This window comes from Gekko japonicus, unplaced genomic scaffold (genome assembly GCF_001447785.1).
Source record: "Gekko japonicus isolate JY-2015 unplaced genomic scaffold, Gekko_japonicus_V1.1 scaffold242, whole genome shotgun sequence".
Classification (NCBI taxonomy): Eukaryota; Metazoa; Chordata; class Lepidosauria; order Squamata; family Gekkonidae; genus Gekko; species Gekko japonicus.
This window is the reverse complement of record NW_015159717.1, coordinates 917,188-935,664: the sequence shown is the minus strand read 5'-3', so window position 1 is coordinate 935,664 and position 18,477 is coordinate 917,188. Positions and strand designations below refer to the sequence as shown.

General features: G+C 40.0%; 1 protein-coding gene across 2 annotated transcripts in view; it reads left to right on the top strand.

Moving 5' to 3' along the window:
• The first annotated feature begins 6,342 nt into the window (after positions 1 to 6,342).
• DYRK1A (dual specificity tyrosine-(Y)-phosphorylation regulated kinase 1A) overlaps positions 6,343 to 18,477 on the top strand; it is a 120,860-nt gene continuing 108,725 nt past the window's right edge. For both annotated transcript variants that reach the window (XM_015418958.1, XM_015418886.1), the window contains exon 1: positions 6,343 to 6,389. In XM_015418958.1, coding sequence (XP_015274444.1) covers positions 6,380 to 6,389 — 10 coding nt within the window. In that variant the 5' untranslated portion in view covers positions 6,343 to 6,379. The remainder of the gene's footprint in view (positions 6,390 to 18,477) is intronic.

The following is an 18,477-nucleotide window of genomic DNA, read 5'->3' as shown; positions in this document are numbered from 1 at the left end:
TTTTTAATTTCTTTCTCATCTGTGTTTTGTTTATGTATCAGGGATATTAAGGCTTTGTTCCAAGTTTTTGGTATTTTTCCTTCAGTTATTATATTTTGTATTACGTGCTTTAAAGGCGTTATCAGTTGATCTTCAAAGACATGGTAAAATTCTGCCGGAAGGCCGTCAGGACTTGGGGGTCTTCTGTTTTTTCTGTTTTATCTTTTTTAACGCTTCTGTTAATTCAGAGAAGGTTATTGGGTCATTTAAAAATTTCCTTTGTTCCTTGGTAAATTTCTTCAAATTATGTATTTTTAAAAATTCTTTGATTTCCTCAACTGTGGCTTCCCTTTTTTGATATAACTTCTCATAGAAGGCTTCAATATTCTTTTTCAAATCTTTAGGTATATTTTCTTCTCCTTCCTCATATCTCAAATTTTTTGTAATTCTTTTTTCTTTTTCTTTCCGTAGTTTGTATGCTAACCATCTAGTTGGTTTGTTAGCATTTTCAAAGTCATTTTGTTTTGCATACATAATTTTTGTGGCTATTTCTTGTGTTAACAGGCAGTTCCTTTGATGTTGTAATAACTTTAATTTCATTCTTGAATCTTCAGCTGAAGGGACTTGTTTCATCTTTTCTTCCTGTTTCTTAATTTGTTCCTTAATTTGTATACATTTTTCTGTCTTTTGTTTTCTAATATGTGCCGCTTCTCTAATTATCCAACCTATGGCATAAGCCTTAAATGAATCCCACACCACTCTTATGGAAATATCTGGCTGGATATTTTGTTTAAAAAACATTTGAAATTCTTTTCTGGTCTCTATTACAAATTTTTCATTCCTGAATAAAAATGTATTTAAAGACCATATGTTTTTCTTTGGTGTGTCTTGTAATATATGCATAACAGGGTTGTGATCTGCAAAAGTTGCTGGTAATATCTCCACTTCTATTAAGTTGTTAATGATTGTTGCTGATGTCCAACACATATCTATTCTTGACCAGGACTTATGTCTTGTTGAATAAAAGGTGAAATCCTTCTTTGTAGGGTTTCTCACTTTCCAGGAGTCAACCAGATTTGTTCTTCTGCCAATTGTAAAAATACGTTGTTTCTGTTTTCCAGTTACGGTTTTTCTGTCTAGAAGTCTATCAAATACAGCATTGTAGTCTCCAATTAGACAGATTTCATCAAAATTTTGTTTTGAAATAAGTTCTTGCAAGAGTTTATAAAAAAATTTCTTGTTGTTAATTGGGTGCATATATGTTTACAATCAAGGTTGTTTTACCTTGTCTTTGTATTTGAACTATCAAGATTCTGCCATCTTCTGAACTGTATAGCAGCTCAGGGTGTAAGTGTTCTTTCACATATGTCACCACACCTCTTTCTTTTCCTTATAAATAAGATAAATACTTTTTGGAGCTTTTAAATTTCAAAATATTTTTGATCTGAGTATTTTATATGGGTCTCTTGTATGCATATGATGTCTAGATGGGTCTAGTTGCATCTTTTTCAATTGTTGAAATATCTGTCTTTTTTGGGATGCATTCAGTCCGTTGACATGTATTGAAATTATCTTTATTTTTCTTCTATCCTCCTTGTAGTTGTGTTTTGGTACCTTCTTTGTTCTTCTTCAATTTAAGTCTTGTAACGATTTGGGATTTTGTAACCTTTAAGGTTTTTCTGGCTGCTGTGGTTTTTTCAGTTGTCCCTGATGCCCCTTGTAAATCTTGTTTGGCCTCTTCTGTGTTCTCTAGTTGTTTCTCCTCAGTTTTCAAATCTTCTCCATAAGTTTTGATACAATCTTCTACTTTGAAAATTGAGTTAATTCTGTATCTTTTTACCTTGTAAGTAAAAAGAATACCTTCTGGAAGTAGCCTTCTGTATGCAATTTTATTGTTTCTCAAAATAGTTGTAAATTCCACATATTCTTTTCTTTTCTCTCTCACTCTCCATGGGATTTCCTTTAAAATTTTTATTTCTGTGTCTTTTATTTGGAGAGGTGTTTCTTTTGTTGCTTTGAAAATTTCATCTCTTATTGTTCTTTTGTGAAATCTCACATGTACGTCTCTAGGAAGTTTATATCTTTTTGCATATGCAGAGTTCATTCTGTAGGCCACATCAGTTTCATTATGGTCTTCATCTATGTCTTCTGTATCCATGTATTTTGCAAGTTCATTTCAATTTTTAAATTTTCATCCTTCTTCTCTGGAATATTTTGAAATCTTAAAATGTAAGCTGCCTTGTCAATTTCTAGTTTAATCAGAGCATCTTCCGTAGAAATTTGTTTAGATTTTACTGCTTCTAGTTTAAGCTCCATTTGTTCTGATTTATTTTCCACCTTATTTGTTACCTTGCTCAAGGCAGAGATTTCTTGACTATTTTCTTTGAGTTGTTTCTGGACCTCTGCCATCTGGTGAGTCATTTGTTGTACAAGAGAGTCTATTTTATTTTGTATAGGGTCAACTGCTGTTGTTACTGCTGTTATTACAGCTGGTGTTACTGCCTCTTGTATTAATGCTTGCAAATCTTTTGTTGAAATCTGTGCTAAGTTAGCACCTACAGATTTAGCTTGCCCTGGGGATGGAGCACCAGGAAGCTTTTTTGTCTGTACCACTAGCCATGTTCAACTTTTATATTAAAACCAGAGAATATCTCAAACACCTTCCCACTAGTATCTTTAAATTCAGTTTTATGTATTTCCAAAACAACGACGACGATGATGCAGAGAACAAACACAATTTCTTCCCAGCTTATACAGGCAAAGTGATCAACTGTTTACAATACCGTTAGGACATAATGTATTATAGTAGGTACAAGATATAAAAACATAACGCTACCAGATTGGAATTTATACCACATAGGAAGTGACGTTTAGAAAATGAAAGTGGATGTCAGATAGTTTGCCAGTTCTTTTTTCTTCTTTCACCACTAGAAGCGTTCACAAGCCCAAACTTATTTCAAAAAAATGCAAACCAACAGAAGATCTTAAAAAACAAGAATCCAACTTAAGTTGGTGGGAAAGACTTTAAATAGAATCAAGATACCTCAAAGATAAGCAAATAGGTTTTTATTCAAAAATTACAGAAATAGACATGATATTGTTATATGCTGATGAGAAATTAAGAAATATATGTAATAATGTTAGAAAATAAAACACAAGATGAAATAGTTAAAAACTGCATGGTCCAATGGGCACAAAACTTGGGTCATAATATTGATTTAGACCAGTGGTCACAGGTATGGAAAACTGATGTAAAGATTACTAAAGCAAACTTCATTTAAAGAAAATATTTATAAAATGTTTTATAGATGGTATATTATAGAATCATAAAATGTTAGAGTTGGAAGGGAACTTGCAGGTCATCTAGTCCAACCCCCTGCACTCTGCAGGAGCATAGCTACACTCCAGACAAATTAGCAAAGTTTTATCCTGAATTTCCAAATGATTGTTGGAAGTGTCAAAAATGTTGGTTCTTTTTTTATATGTGGTGGACGTGTGATGGAGTTAAAAATATTGGTCTTGGATTCATGAATTGCTATAAAAACTTTAAAATGTACTATACCTTATATACCAGAATTGTTCTTACTGAATATATTACCAGAAAATTGTTAAAAGCAAGATGCTTATCTTATTATACATGTAGTGACAGCTGCAAGAATATATATGCCAAATACTGGAGGAAAAATGAGTTACCTTCAAAAGAAGAAATTATTAATAAAATACTTGAAACTGCATAGATGGACAAACTAACTTTAATTTTGAGAGGTCAAAACGAAAGAGACTTTGAGAATACATGGTCAAGGTTTTACAAATGGATGGAAGAACACGACAATTAAATCATATGGACATACAACCGAAGCACAAGGAAATGTGAACTATAACTTTCTTTTTAGTTATGAACAAAGATTTAGTTCAAAATAGAAGGTGGAAAAAAATAAAAAGAACATAACTTGTTAATGTATGAGGTAATTTAACAGACAAAATAAGGTTGTAAATGGAACTCCCCCATATCTGTATGTATGTATGTTTGTTTGCCTTATATAAAAATAAAATCGCTTTTTAAAAAACACTTAATTGGTTACATTATACAAACAATAATGAGTAAGTCAGCATATAAAATGGCAAGTAGGCATAAGTGTGTTTTGCTCCAATCTTCAGAAGGGTGTGCCTGTAATTAACCAGCTGGATGGTGGGTAATCACTGATCATATCATACCAGGCCAGAGCAGGGTGAAGAAGAAGATGATGATGAGGAGGATTTATACTCTGCCCTTCACTCAGAGTCTCAGAATGGCTTACAATCTCCTTCCCTTCCTCTCCCCACAACAGACACCCTGTGAGGTGGTAGGGCTGAGAGAGCTCTGAGAGAACTGCTTTGAGAGAACAGCTCTGAGAGAACTGTGACTGACCCAAGGTCACCCAGCTGGCTGCATGTGGAGGAGTGGGAAATCAAACCCAGTTCTCCAGATTAGAGTCCTCCACTTTTAATCACTACACTTAACTGGACACCTGCTGCCTCGACCAAAGGCCTGGCAGAACATGTCCATTTTAGAGGCCCTGCGGAATTGAAGAAGATCCTGCATGGCCCTGATCTCACTTGGGAGAGTGTTCCACCAGGCCTGAGCCAGAGCTGAGAAAGACTGGCTCTGGTCGAGGCTAAGCGGATGTCCTTTGGGCCAGGGACCACCAGTAGATTTTGATCTGATGAATGCAATGCTCTTTGAAGGACACAGTAGGAGAGGTGGTCCTGCAGATATGTTGGTCCCAGACCACACAGGGCTTTAAAGGTTAATACCATAATCTTGAACTACGTTTGGTACTCCAATGGAAACCAGTGCAGTGGTCAGAGCACTGGTTGTATATGTGCTTTGGGAGGTGTCCTAGTAAGTACATGCACCGCTGCATTTTGAACCAGTTGGAGTTTCTGAGTCAACCTCAAGGGCAGCCCTGCATAGAGTGAGTTACAGTAATCCAGCCTTGACCATTGCATGGATTGCTTTGGCTAAGGCATGGGGAGAGCGATAGGGAACTAGCTGCCTGACCAGCCGAAAATGATAAAAGGCAATGGCTGTGACTTGGGCCTCCACAGAAAGTGAGTTATCCAAGACCATGCGCCCAAGTTCTTCACCATTGGCGATGGCATCAATAGCACCCCATCAAGGGTTGGGAGCTGGATCCCTAACTCCACTCCTCTGCAACTCAGACACAGGAACTCCATCTTCATTGGATTTAATTTCAGACAGCTCTGCTGCACCCAACCAGCCACAGCCCCTAATGACCTATCTAGAACCTCTGGGTCAGTGTCCGGTTGTCCGTCCATCAACAGGTACAGCTGGGTGTCATCAGCATACTGGTGACAGCCCAGACCAAAACTCCAGTCCAACTGGACGAGGGGGTGCATATAGATGTTAAATAACTTAGGGGACAGGATTGTCCCCTGTGAGATGCCACACACCAGAGGGTAGCGCGGTGAAACTCTCTCCCCAATTGTCACCCTCTGCACTTGACCATTGAGAAATGCCACTGCAAAGCAGCCCCTTGTATCCCCACCTTGGCAAGGCAGTGGACCATAAGGTCATAATCGACCTTGTCAAATGCCGCTGTTAGGTCAGGTAACACCAGCAGTGCTGATTCACCTCGGTCCAGATGCCTCCAGAGCTTCATAGCCAGGGCTGAAGCCAGACTGGAATGGGTCTCAGAGTCTTCTTCTCTTGCTGCAGCCTAAAGTCCCCCCATGGTGTTCCTGTAGGTGCTATACATACTTGGGATAAAAATACAGCCTCTGTGATTAAGATGTCTGTACTAGAAAAGCTGTGTCAGGAGGCATATTAAATAGTAGATTTTTTGCTCCAGAAAAATAATAAAAAATGCTTTCCGTTTATTGTAGTTTATATTTCTGCTCCATCCTTAGAATATTTAGGACTGATAAAAATGCTGTGGCCACCATATGGTGATATTTAGAATATGACAGTAGTTCCATACTGTGCCATAGTTTTTATAAGCTACTCACAAGTTGGATTGCCTCAAGTACGTGGAGAAGAATGTGTTGGTGGCAGCATGGAGGCTCTTGATGCAGTTGCAATACTGTTCATAGTGAGTAGCTTTTGAACATTAGGCCCTAGATTTGGAGTTCTTGTGTATACAGACATTTTCATTCGCATTTGTGTAGTGACCATAATGTTTAAATGTTCCCTTGTTCTCTCTGAGATTGGTTGCATAAGTTGCTGTTGTACTTGTCTGTTCTAGTAGCAAATGGCTATAACACAAACCCAGTTCTTATTGTGCATTTTCAGGGATCTGCTGATATTGTCTAACTCTAATATTTCTGTGTGTTCACAGTGTTTACTGGTGGCCTCCCCTGCCCCCCCCCCCCAGGATGATATGAGATTTGAAGGAAGACGATGCATACAGGTAAGAGTAGATTGTAGATTATCCACAGAAAATATTCTTTTTTATTCTTGTTGTAGGACCGCTTTTTAAAGGTCTAGCTTGTAAACTGATATTTTTGATAATCTGTTGTATAGCTTCCAGGTGAGGTTGCCTTTTTAAATTAATGTGTTGGATTTTTTTTGGCTAAACTTTATGATTATTATAATTTCTGTTTATGTGTGGATTATCAGAATAGGATGAAATTGATAGAATTATGTTAATATGTTAGCTTTGGCTTCTTGGAAATGTTGGGGAAAGATTACTTGAAATGCTTCATCATTCAAACAGCTTCTAAAACAAAAATAATAATCCCCCCCCATATGTGCCATAGAATATAGCTGCTAGCAAAGTCTGTTACTTTGAGACATCTTCATACCAATGTTCTTTTCTGAAATAACAGTTTACTTATTTATAACAAATACAATGAATTTTTGTTAGTTTCAGTCAGATTTTACTAAATGGTTGACAGCCTTGCTTCCTGCTTGTCTGCTCTACATACTTGAATGTGTTTCAGATCATTGTAACATTCACAGTTCTCAGACCAAAATTCCTTAAGTAATGGATCTGTGAAGACATTCAAAATATCTGTTAAACTTTCAGCAACCTTGATCAAAACCTTCAGTTCCTGTGTTCTTGGGGGATGATTTTAAGTATATGTAGTTTAGTTGTGCCCTTAGTGTGCCATTTAAACATTTTATTTAAATATTTATATGCTGCTCCCCCCATTCAAGGAAGCTCAGAATCAATTTAAGAAAACAGCATGCAGCCAAACAGATACAACCCAAGATAAGTAAAAATTAATAAAACTGCAGCACCAAATCGCCTATCATTGCCAATACTCTTAAAGTAACTGTGAATAATGAAGATTAGCCTCTGTCAAAGACTTTCCTGGACGCTTCTTTCCCATGCATCTTAAAGCTCTACCTGGTGGAAGCTTTCCTCCCCTCTTTTGGAATGTTTCAGAGGGACAACGGCCGAGTTCAGAATGGCAATTTGAAGTGCTAGGGAGTCATGGCAAAGAAAACCCGGAATAGACCTGGAATGGCTTGGTTGCAGTATTCCCGTTCAGTGGGAGGATACTGTGAAGGAAGCGCAAGGGAGCGTTCACACTGTTGGCCCGCCCTGGAGGCCTGTTATTGGCTGTTTCCACACTGGGTTGCATGTGCCCATGTGCATGGGCACAGCAGCAAATAGGGCGCCTGCCTGCAGACACAGCTGGTGCCTATTATCAATGACTGCAGGTTGTTCCCGCCTTAGCAGCGCTTGTGTTCACACTCGGAACCGGAATCAATGCGCTCTATACACAGTTTGCTACCACTTTAACATGATATCTTTTAAATTCGGAAGTGGCACAAGACGGCTTGAGTACGGCTGGGGGACACCTGAAACATGTGGCTATGTGAATCCACCCCTTTAATCCGCTACTGAAACGTTTGCCTGCCGCGCCAAACTGCCAGTCTGAATGCGGCCAATGCTGCTGCTGAAACGTCTGCTATTGGGCTATAGCCACTCTGATGGCACTGGATGGAAAAGAAACTTGGAGAAGTTGCTGGAAGGTCAAAATTAGGGGTGTGCAAAAAATTTTTTTTGGTAAAATTCGGATTCGGGTTTATTGAACCCGAATTTTTTCGGGAAACCCGAAAACCCCCGAATTTCTATACCGGTAAACCATAGATATCCGAAAATTTTCGGATATCTATGGTTTACCGGTATAGAAATTCGGGGGTTTTCGGGTTTCCCGAATTTTTTCGGGAAACCCGAAAACCCCCGAATTTCTATACCGGTAAACCATAGATATCCGAAAATTTTCGGATATCTATGGTTTACCGGTATAGAAATTCGGGGGTTTTCGGGTTTCCCGAATTTTTTCGGGAAACCCGAAAACCCCCGAATTTCTATACCGGTAAACCATAGATATCCGAAAATTTTCGGATATCTATGGTTTACCGGTATAGAAATTCGGGGGTTTTCGGGTTTCCCGAATTTTTTCGGGAAACCCGAAAACCCCCGAATTTCTATACCGGTAAACCATAGATATCCGAAAATTTTCGGATATCTATGGTTTACCGGTATAGAAATTCGGGGGTTTTCGGGTTTCCCGAATTTTTTCGGGAAACCCGAAAACCCCCGAATTTCTATACCGGTAAACCATAGATATCCGAAAATTTTCGGATATCTATGGTTTACCGGTATAGAAATTCGGGGGTTTTCGGGTTTCCCGAATTTTTTCGGGAAACCCGAAAACCCCCGAATTTCTATACCGGTAAACCATAGATATCCGAAAATTTTCGGATATCTATGGTTTACCGGTATAGAAATTCGGGGGTTTTCGGGTTTCCCGAATTTTTTCGGGAAACCCGAAAACCCCCGAATTTCTATACCGGTAAACCATAGATATCCGAAAATTTTCGGATATCTATGGTTTACCGGTATAGAAATTCGGGGGTTTTCGGGTTTCCCGAATTTTTTCGGGAAACCCGAAAACCCCCGAATTTCTATACCGGTAAACCATAGATATCCGAAAATTTTCGGATATCTATGGTTTACCGGTATAGAAATTCGGGGGTTTTCGGGTTTCCCGAATTTTTTCGGGAAACCCGAAAACCCCCGAATTTCTATACCGGTAAACCATAGATATCCGAAAATTTTCGGATATCTATGGTTTACCGGTATAGAAATTCGGGGGTTTTCGGGTTTCCCGAATTTTTTCGGGAAACCCGAAAACCCCCGAATTTCTATACCGGTAAACCATAGATATCCGAAAATTTTCGGATATCTATGGTTTACCGGTATAGAAATTCGGGGGTTTTCGGGTTTCCCGAATTTTTTCGGGAAACCCGAAAACCCCCGAATTTCTATACCGGTAAACCATAGATATCCGAAAATTTTCGGATATCTATGGTTTACCGGTATAGAAATTCGGGGGTTTTCGGGTTTCCCGAATTTTTTCGGGAAACCCGAAAACCCCCGAATTTCTATACCGGTAAACCATAGATATCCGAAAATTTTCGGATATCTATGGTTTACCGGTATAGAAATTCGGGGGTTTTCGGGTTTCCCGAATTTTTTCGGGAAACCCGAAAACCCCCGAATTTCTATACCGGTAAACCATAGATATCCGAAAATTTTCGGATATCTATGGTTTACCGGTATAGAAATTCGGGGGTTTTCGGGTTTCCCGAATTTTTTCGGGAAACCCGAAAACCCCCGAATTTCTATACCGGTAAACCATAGATATCCGAAAATTTTCGGATATCTATGGTTTACCGGTATAGAAATTCGGGGGTTTTCGGGTTTCCCGAATTTTTTCGGGAAACCCGAAAACCCCCGAATTTCTATACCGGTAAACCATAGATATCCGAAAATTTTCGGATATCTATGGTTTACCGGTATAGAAATTCGGGGGTTTTCGGGTTTCCCGAATTTTTTCGGGAAACCCGAAAACCCCCGAATTTCTATACCGGTAAACCATAGATATCCGAAAATTTTCGGATATCTATGGTTTACCGGTATAGAAATTCGGGGGTTTTCGGGTTTCCCGAATTTTTTCGGGAAACCCGAAAACCCCCGAATTTCTATACCGGTAAACCATAGATATCCGAAAATTTTCGGATATCTATGGTTTACCGGTATAGAAATTCGGGGGTTTTCGGGTTTCCCGAATTTTTTCGGGAAACCCGAAAACCCCCGAATTTCTATACCGGTAAACCATAGATATCCGAAAATTTTCGGATATCTATGGTTTACCGGTATAGAAATTCGGGGGTTTTCGGGTTTCCCGAATTTTTTCGGGAAACCCGAAAACCCCCGAATTTCTATACCGGTAAACCATAGATATCCGAAAATTTTCGGATATCTATGGTTTACCGGTATAGAAATTCGGGGGTTTTCGGGTTTCCCGAATTTTTTCGGGAAACCCGAAAACCCCCGAATTTCTATACCGGTAAACCATAGATATCCGAAAATTTTCGGATATCTATGGTTTACCGGTATAGAAATTCGGGGGTTTTCGGGTTTCCCGAATTTTTTCGGGAAACCCGAAAACCCCCGAATTTCTATACCGGTAAACCATAGATATCCGAAAATTTTCGGATATCTATGGTTTACCGGTATAGAAATTCGGGGGTTTTCGGGTTTCCCGAATTTTTTCGGGAAACCCGAAAACCCCCGAATTTCTATACCGGTAAACCATAGATATCCGAAAATTTTCGGATATCTATGGTTTACCGGTATAGAAATTCGGGGGTTTTCGGGTTTCCCGAATTTTTTCGGGAAACCCGAAAACCCCCGAATTTCTATACCGGTAAACCATAGATATCCGAAAATTTTCGGATATCTATGGTTTACCGGTATAGAAATTCGGGGGTTTTCGGGTTTCCCGAATTTTTTCGGGAAACCCGAAAACCCCCGAATTTCTATACCGGTAAACCATAGATATCCGAAAATTTTCGGATATCTATGGTTTACCGGTATAGAAATTCGGGGGTTTTCGGGTTTCCCGAATTTTTTCGGGAAACCCGAAAACCCCCGAATTTCTATACCGGTAAACCATAGATATCCGAAAATTTTCGGATATCTATGGTTTACCGGTATAGAAATTCGGGGGTTTTCGGGTTTCCCGAATTTTTTCGGGAAACCCGAAAACCCCCGAATTTCTATACCGGTAAACCATAGATATCCGAAAATTTTCGGATATCTATGGTTTACCGGTATAGAAATTCGGGGGTTTTCGGGTTTCCCGAATTTTTTCGGGAAACCCGAAAACCCCCGAATTTCTATACCGGTAAACCATAGATATCCGAAAATTTTCGGATATCTATGGTTTACCGGTATAGAAATTCGGGGGTTTTCGGGTTTCCCGAATTTTTTCGGGAAACCCGAAAACCCCCGAATTTCTATACCGGTAAACCATAGATATCCGAAAATTTTCGGATATCTATGGTTTACCGGTATAGAAATTCGGGGGTTTTCGGGTTTCCCGAATTTTTTCGGGAAACCCGAAAACCCCCGAATTTCTATACCGGTAAACCATAGATATCCGAAAATTTTCGGATATCTATGGTTTACCGGTATAGAAATTCGGGGGTTTTCGGGTTTCCCGAATTTTTTCGGGATTTTTTTTCGGGATTCGGAAAAATGCATAGGAAGCCATTTCGGGATTGCAAAAGCCGAAAAAAGCCGAAAAACATTATTTTCGGCTTTTTTTCGGTTCGGGATCCCGAAATGCACATCCCTAGTCAAAATGGGAACACAGGTTCATAGGAGGATAGATCTTGAAGTATATGGGTGCCAGGTTAAGAATGGCTTTAATAGTAAGAATCCAGCACCTTGAATTGAACTTGGGAATGTGCAGACAGCCAATAAAGCTTTTATAAAATAGTTGCATACTCTAGTCAGTAGATGATGACTTATGATCTATAACAGTTAAAGTTTCTGGATTGACTTTATGGGCAGCTTCATACAGAGCACACTGCAAGTTCCAAAATGTGGATCAGCATGCCTAGAAGGAAAAGACAGGTTTCAAACCAGATGTAGTTGGAAAGAAACATGATTCACAACAGTGTTGATCTATTTTAAAGCAATAGGCTGGATCTAACAACTCATAGACATTTTACAAACAAACCTTACTTCATCTAGGGTGGGGAATACCATCCCCTCCAGAGCATCAGCCTTCTCAACCAGCATCACGCTTCTTGGTTTTGATTCAGTTTTGGTTTATTATCCTTCAGCCACTTGATGATGACATCCAAACACTGATCAAGAATAGGCTGCTGCTTCCATTAATTTGTTCAAAGAAGTATAGCTGGGTGTTATCAGTATGTTGATGGCACTCCACTACAAAGTTCCCAGCTCTTTTACAAAGGACTGATGTAGGTATTGAAAACATTGTGACTGTTTAGTTGTTTATCCTAAATTTCACAATGATCATTCGTTGTAGGTAATTATTAATAATAGATATAGGATTGTACCCGATGAGAACAGCAGACAAAACCCACAGAATTGGTCTTTTCTGCTGTTACCCCAACCCCCCCCCCCAGTGCCCACAAATCACTGCCACTAGGATTCAGCAGACCCCAGAAACATCTCTGGGCACAGTATGCATGGGCTGAAGTAGGAGGGAGAGAGTAAGAAAAAATCCCCAACACTCATTGGTGAGATTATCGTTCTGTCATCTGAAAATAACTGGAAAGCAACCCAAATAAACTGTGAATCAGAGAACAGCTAGATATGAGTCCAGTAGCACCTCAGAGACTCTCTGATGAAGGAAATATTGACTCTGAAAAGCTCATGCCCTGAAAATCTTGTTGGTCTCTAAGGTGCCGCTGGACTCTTATCTAGTTTTTCTACAGACCAGCACAGCTACCCTCTGAAACTATGAATCAGAGAAAAGTGTTTCATGTACTATTTTGAGCTCTAAATATTATGTATCTTGTTTTTTGTGGCTAAGGTTCTATTGTGTAAAACTAGGTTCATGCTGAATTTTCAAATGAAAAGTTAAATTAATTCTGGTCCTGTACTTGAACAATAGTGGGGGGGGAAAGGGAAAGTGTGAGATTGAAGCTGGCTATACCAAAGAGTTCAGTTTATATGTAATTTACACTCATCATCTCCAATATTTTTAGATCTAGGACTTCCTTTAACCCCATTCCATAATATGGTACCTGATTTTTAAAATTCTCATACTTGTCTTCTTATGTGTAATTGAAACCTGGATGAAAGACGTAGTGTGACTGTCTGTCCTGGTCCCGACCAAGCCCCTTGGGGGCAGGAGCCCGACGATGAGGGGGAGGGCACAAGGGGGCCCCAGAACTCCCACCCACAGGGAACAGCCCCAACCCAAGAAGGGGAGAAGAAACCCCAACCCGCAGCAGCACAACCACACGGCTCCCAATCTACCTGGAGTGCGGAGGAGGGCCAGGGTGGCAGCAGCAAAGACATGGCGCGGCAGCGAGAGGCTGGGCCTTCTTCGCCGGGAAGCAAGGAGGAAGGACATCCAACTCTGTGGGAATGGCCAGGGCCGTAGGGGCAGAGAAGTGAGGCCTGTGCCCGACAGTGGCCCAGGCCTTGGAGGTGGCCGAGCAGAGAAGAAGACCCAGCTCCCCCCATGGGTACCAAGCAAGTGGTGACAGGCCCAGCGAGGGCTCGGCTGGGGGAGGCAGGAGGGAGATTGGTGCGGCGCCCAGTTGGCGGGGCCATATAAGGTAGGCCCCACGTCCCCAGCTTTACAGGGGGGCAGGGCCGACAGGGAGAAAGTAGAGTGAGCTCTGAGGAGGAGCAGGAGACAGAGCTGCTAGAGGGGTGAGTGGTTTTTTATTTGCTTTCTCCTGAGGGGATTCAACTGAGGATATTTTGTGGGAGCACTGTGTTTGGGAGTGTGTGAAAGCGATTAGAGTTGTTGCAGAATCCTGGCTGCTTGAGAGAGGGAGAGGAAGGGGCATTGTTTGACTGTGATCGACTTTAATTCAGTATTTAAGAAAGCACCTTGCCAGAGGGACGCTTCTTTGCCTAGGGACTTAGACTAGGCGAGATAGCAAGAGGAAGGTTGCAGGCTTAACTAGTATGGGAAATTACAGCTGTTTCTATACAAATGCTCGAAGTGTCCGAGGTAAAATTGGGGAGTTGGAGTGCTTGGTGTTGGAGGGAAAAATAGACATTTTGGGTATTTCAGAAACTTGGTGGGATGAGGAAAATCAGTGGGATATGGTGATTCCCGGTTATATATTTTATCGGAAGGATAGAGGGGGAAGGGTTGGAGGTGGGGTGGCTCTGTATGTCAGAGAGGGTATAAAGTCCAGAAAGATTGAGAGGCTAAGATAATTGGATTCGCTTCTGGAAATTCTATGGGTGGAAATAGGGGGTCCAAAAGGAAACTTAACACTGGGAGTTTTTTTATCGCCCACCAGATCAAAAGATAGAGGAGGATTATAAAATGATGATAGCAGCTAGACAAAAACACTGTGTCATAATAGGTGATTTTAACTACCCACACATTGATTGGGTCAATATGTGTTCTAGTCGAGAAAAAGAGATTGAGTTTCTAGACACTCTAAATGACTGTGCCATGGAGCAGATGGTCACAGAACCTACCAGGGGAGAGGCGATCCTTGATTTGGTCCTAAGTAACACTCAAGACCTGGTAAGAGATGTAAGAGTGATCATAATGTTGTTGAGTTCAACATTTGTATAAATATCATTCACATTGATTTTATGTTCATTACGTTAGGGTCTAAGTATAGATTATGCCCACTTGTTTGCAGGCTGCCTAGTTTGCCAGTAGCCACCTCATCTGAATCGGTGGAGCAGCTCTCGGGCATAGTGCTGAATGCACCTAAACTGATTGTTCTGTGGGACCAACACTAATGCCGAGGATATCCTGCTGGGGCTGGCTCCGGATTTTATATCTTTTTTGTCTGCCTTAGGCTTCTCTCAAATTGTGATGGGCCCAACACATAAAAGAGGTCATACCTTGGACAATCTTTTACACTGAGCCTTTGAGCGAAGGCCTTATTTCAGGATTGGAGATTCGGCGTGAACCATGGTCTGACCACTGTCTACTCCAAGTTAATGGTGAATGTGACTCCAATCCTGAGAAGGAGAGGGGGGCCAGTTAAAACGTCCTGCCCATGGATGCTCATGGATCCTGTTAGATCACAGAATGCTCTCAGTGATTTTAGGTTTCCAAATCCACGCTCTATTGAGGCTGTGGTGGGAGAACTTGGAATGTAACGTTCCTAAAAGGTGTTGACAAGGTTGACCGGTCCCGTCCTTTGGTGGAACCTAGCCCCATAGTTTACCATGGAGTTGGGTGATGTAAAGAGGGCTGGGATACATTTAGAATGACTGGTGGAAAACTCTTTCTGAATCTGACAGAGCCTTTCTCTGTTATGACCCCCCCATGGTGCTTGCGTTCCACTTCATGGAGACTTCTGGTGGGGCCTGCTCCTCAGGTAGCTCATTTAACTTGGACCAGAACAAGGGCTTTTTCGATTCTGACCTCAACCTGGTGGAATGCTCTGTCTGAAGATACTTATGCCCTGCAGGAGCTGTAAAATAGAATTATTCCTCCAGGCATTCTGTTGAGGCAGTCTTACTGGGCCTACTGTCAGGTTCTCTGATTGTCATGCCACAGTGCTGGTGTATTAAATTGTTTTGTGGAATATTTATATTTTTATCTATGTTTTATATTTATGTTTTTCATTGCCCTGAGCCTCAATTGCTGGGAAGGGGTTGAATAAAAATTGCATGAAATAAAATAAATAGAACTCACTGGAAGACCTATGAAGCATCAGTGGTCGCTGTGAAGAAGTGTTACTTCTCTGTTGTCATTACAAATTATATTGGCCATCCTAATTATTTAAGGTATCTTGCCATCTGCTGATTCCTAGGTCTTGAACCTTTATTGCCTCTGGAACAAGAAATTAGTTGTGATGTCTTTGCAAAGTTTTTTGTTGACAAAAATCTGAATACTAACAGATCTGACAGAAAACATATCTAACACATTGTCTGGTCTGTTTATGGATCATTTTTACCCAGTCATAATGAATGTTGACAGGATCCTGAGATCTGTGAAGGCTACCACTTGTCCTCTGGACCCTTGTCCTTCATGGTTGCTGCAATCTTGTAGGGACCATATAAATGAGTCCTTGATATCTGTCAGAAGTCATTCACTGACTTGAAGAGAATTAAGATGTACCAGTTGTAGATGAAAATTGAAATATATTCCTTTTTTCCTTTTTCCTTATGATTTTTCTTAATTCTTGTTTCTGTATATTTTCTTTTATGGATTATCATTAACAGTTTAATGAATTTTTTAAAAAGTTAGTCACTGACTTAGGGGGCCTTTCCTGGCCATTCAAAGAAGTGGTCATCCATCCCGTTTGATTTTATTTATTTCATTTATATCCGCCTTTCTCCGCAGTGGGGACCCAAAGTGGCTTACATCATTCTCCTCTCCTCCTTTTAATCCTAACAAGAAACCTGTGAGGTGGGGTAGGCTGAGAGTGTATGACTGGTTATCCAGCAAACTTCCATGGCAGAGTGGGGACTTGAACCCGGGTCTCATAGACCCCAGTTTGACACTCTCTGTCCAGATCTTTTGGGGATTCAGTAGTGGTCTAGAGCCACTGCCCAACTGCTGTGGTTAACTGGCTAACAGCAAACCAATTGAAACTGAACCCTGACAAAACAGAGATAATGCTGATTGGAATGTCTCAGGTCTTGATAGGACATTATGCTTTGGATGGGGTTCCCTTGATGGGAACACTTTTGCTAGGATTCAGCTGACCCTTGCTGACTCTGTCATGAGTGTAAGAATTATACTGGACTCAGCATTACTATTGGAGAAGAAAATTAATGCAGTTGCAAAAAATGTTTTCTTCCCACTTAGTTTAGCCTAGGACCTCCTACGTTGTCTAAGCTGATCTGTCTACCTGGATCCATACTACAGTAACATTGAGGCTAGACTATTGTAATAAATTTTATGTAGGTCTCCTCTCAAAATCAGCTTAGAAACTCCAGTTAGTGCAGAATGCTGCAGCTTGGTTATTATCAGGAACCAGATGGTGCATGCATATTTACATCATTTCTAAAGTAACTCCATTGGCTGCCCATTAGTTACCAGGTACAATTCAAGGTAGTGGCCATCACATACAAAATCCTTCATGACTCTGGACCCTCCTATCTGCAGGATTGCCTCTCTTTTTACACTATGACAACTCTGATTATCTGAACAGAACTTCTACAAGTGCCACCCTACAAATGGGCAAGAGCAACAACTGTCAATGCATGTGCATTCTCTGTAGTCCCCCCCCCCCCAGTGGGATTGCCTGCCTGAGGAAGTCAGGAAGACTCCCATACTTTTGGCTTTTTGAAAGCTATGTAAAAAAAGAACAACTGTTCAGGGGGGCATTTTTTATAAAGGAATTGGGCTGCATTATAACAATGATTCAGAAAGATGTTTCAGTAGGGAGAACATGACTGTGGTCTGAAGTGTATTATTATCTGGTCTATGTCTTTATCTTACTCTCACTGCGGTATATTTCTGTTTATGTAATACCATTTTTGCGTTGTTTAAAATGTCATGTTTAATATTCATTTCTTGTTTCAGATTTCAGCAATCCTAGTTCTATTGCATTATTTGTTAGATGTCTCCTCATCCTATTAATTGTACTGACTTACATTATGGTAACCCACCTTGAGTCTTAGTGAGAAAGGCAGACTATAAATAATGTAAATAATATTTTATTTTATTTCCCCCTTTGTTCTTCTTCACTTGACAATATAATGAAAAAATGATGGTGTTGGGGTGCATTTTGCTTGTGCCTTGTGAACAACAGGTTAAAGATCAGTAGTTTATGACATGTTGACCAGTTTTTTGATAATATTTTTACATATGGAAGAATGATCTACAGAATAACCTTGTTTTTTATATTGATATACTTACTATTTGTCACTTGTATAGAATGGTAGATTCTATATCTATATCAGTATTGCCTCAATAAGTAGACACTTTGGGGAGAAATTACAGAACCTTTCTCTGAAAGTCAGGCTGTTAAAAGTATTTATTATTTACTTTATTTATAGTTTGCCTTTCTCACGGAAAGTGTGCAATCAAAGTGCAATCAAATGTAGAAATGCAGTAGAAATAAAAAATGCAATAGAATTTAAAAAAATCAGAAACAATGCAAAAATGTTTTAGAAATGATACGTCAAGTGATACAGAAAATGAGGAGGACCACGTTCTGTCAAGCCTAGTATTAGCTATGTAATTCAGGTCTCCTCCTATTATTAGTTCTTCCTCCTGGAAATAAGCTCTGTTAATACAGCATCTAGAAATACAATTTATTGGAACTTTGACTTGATATTCATTTGTATTTTGTAAATCTATTTGCAAAACCAATAAAATATATATATATATTTTAAAAAGTGATACAGAAAATGGAATTACAAAAGTAGAAAACAATACAGTAAAAGATCAGAATAATGATAATACATACCATATGAAGTGACATAGACTACAGTTCCTGTTCCCTTTATAAAAGCGCCTTCCTTCCTACAAAGCTCTTTCCTA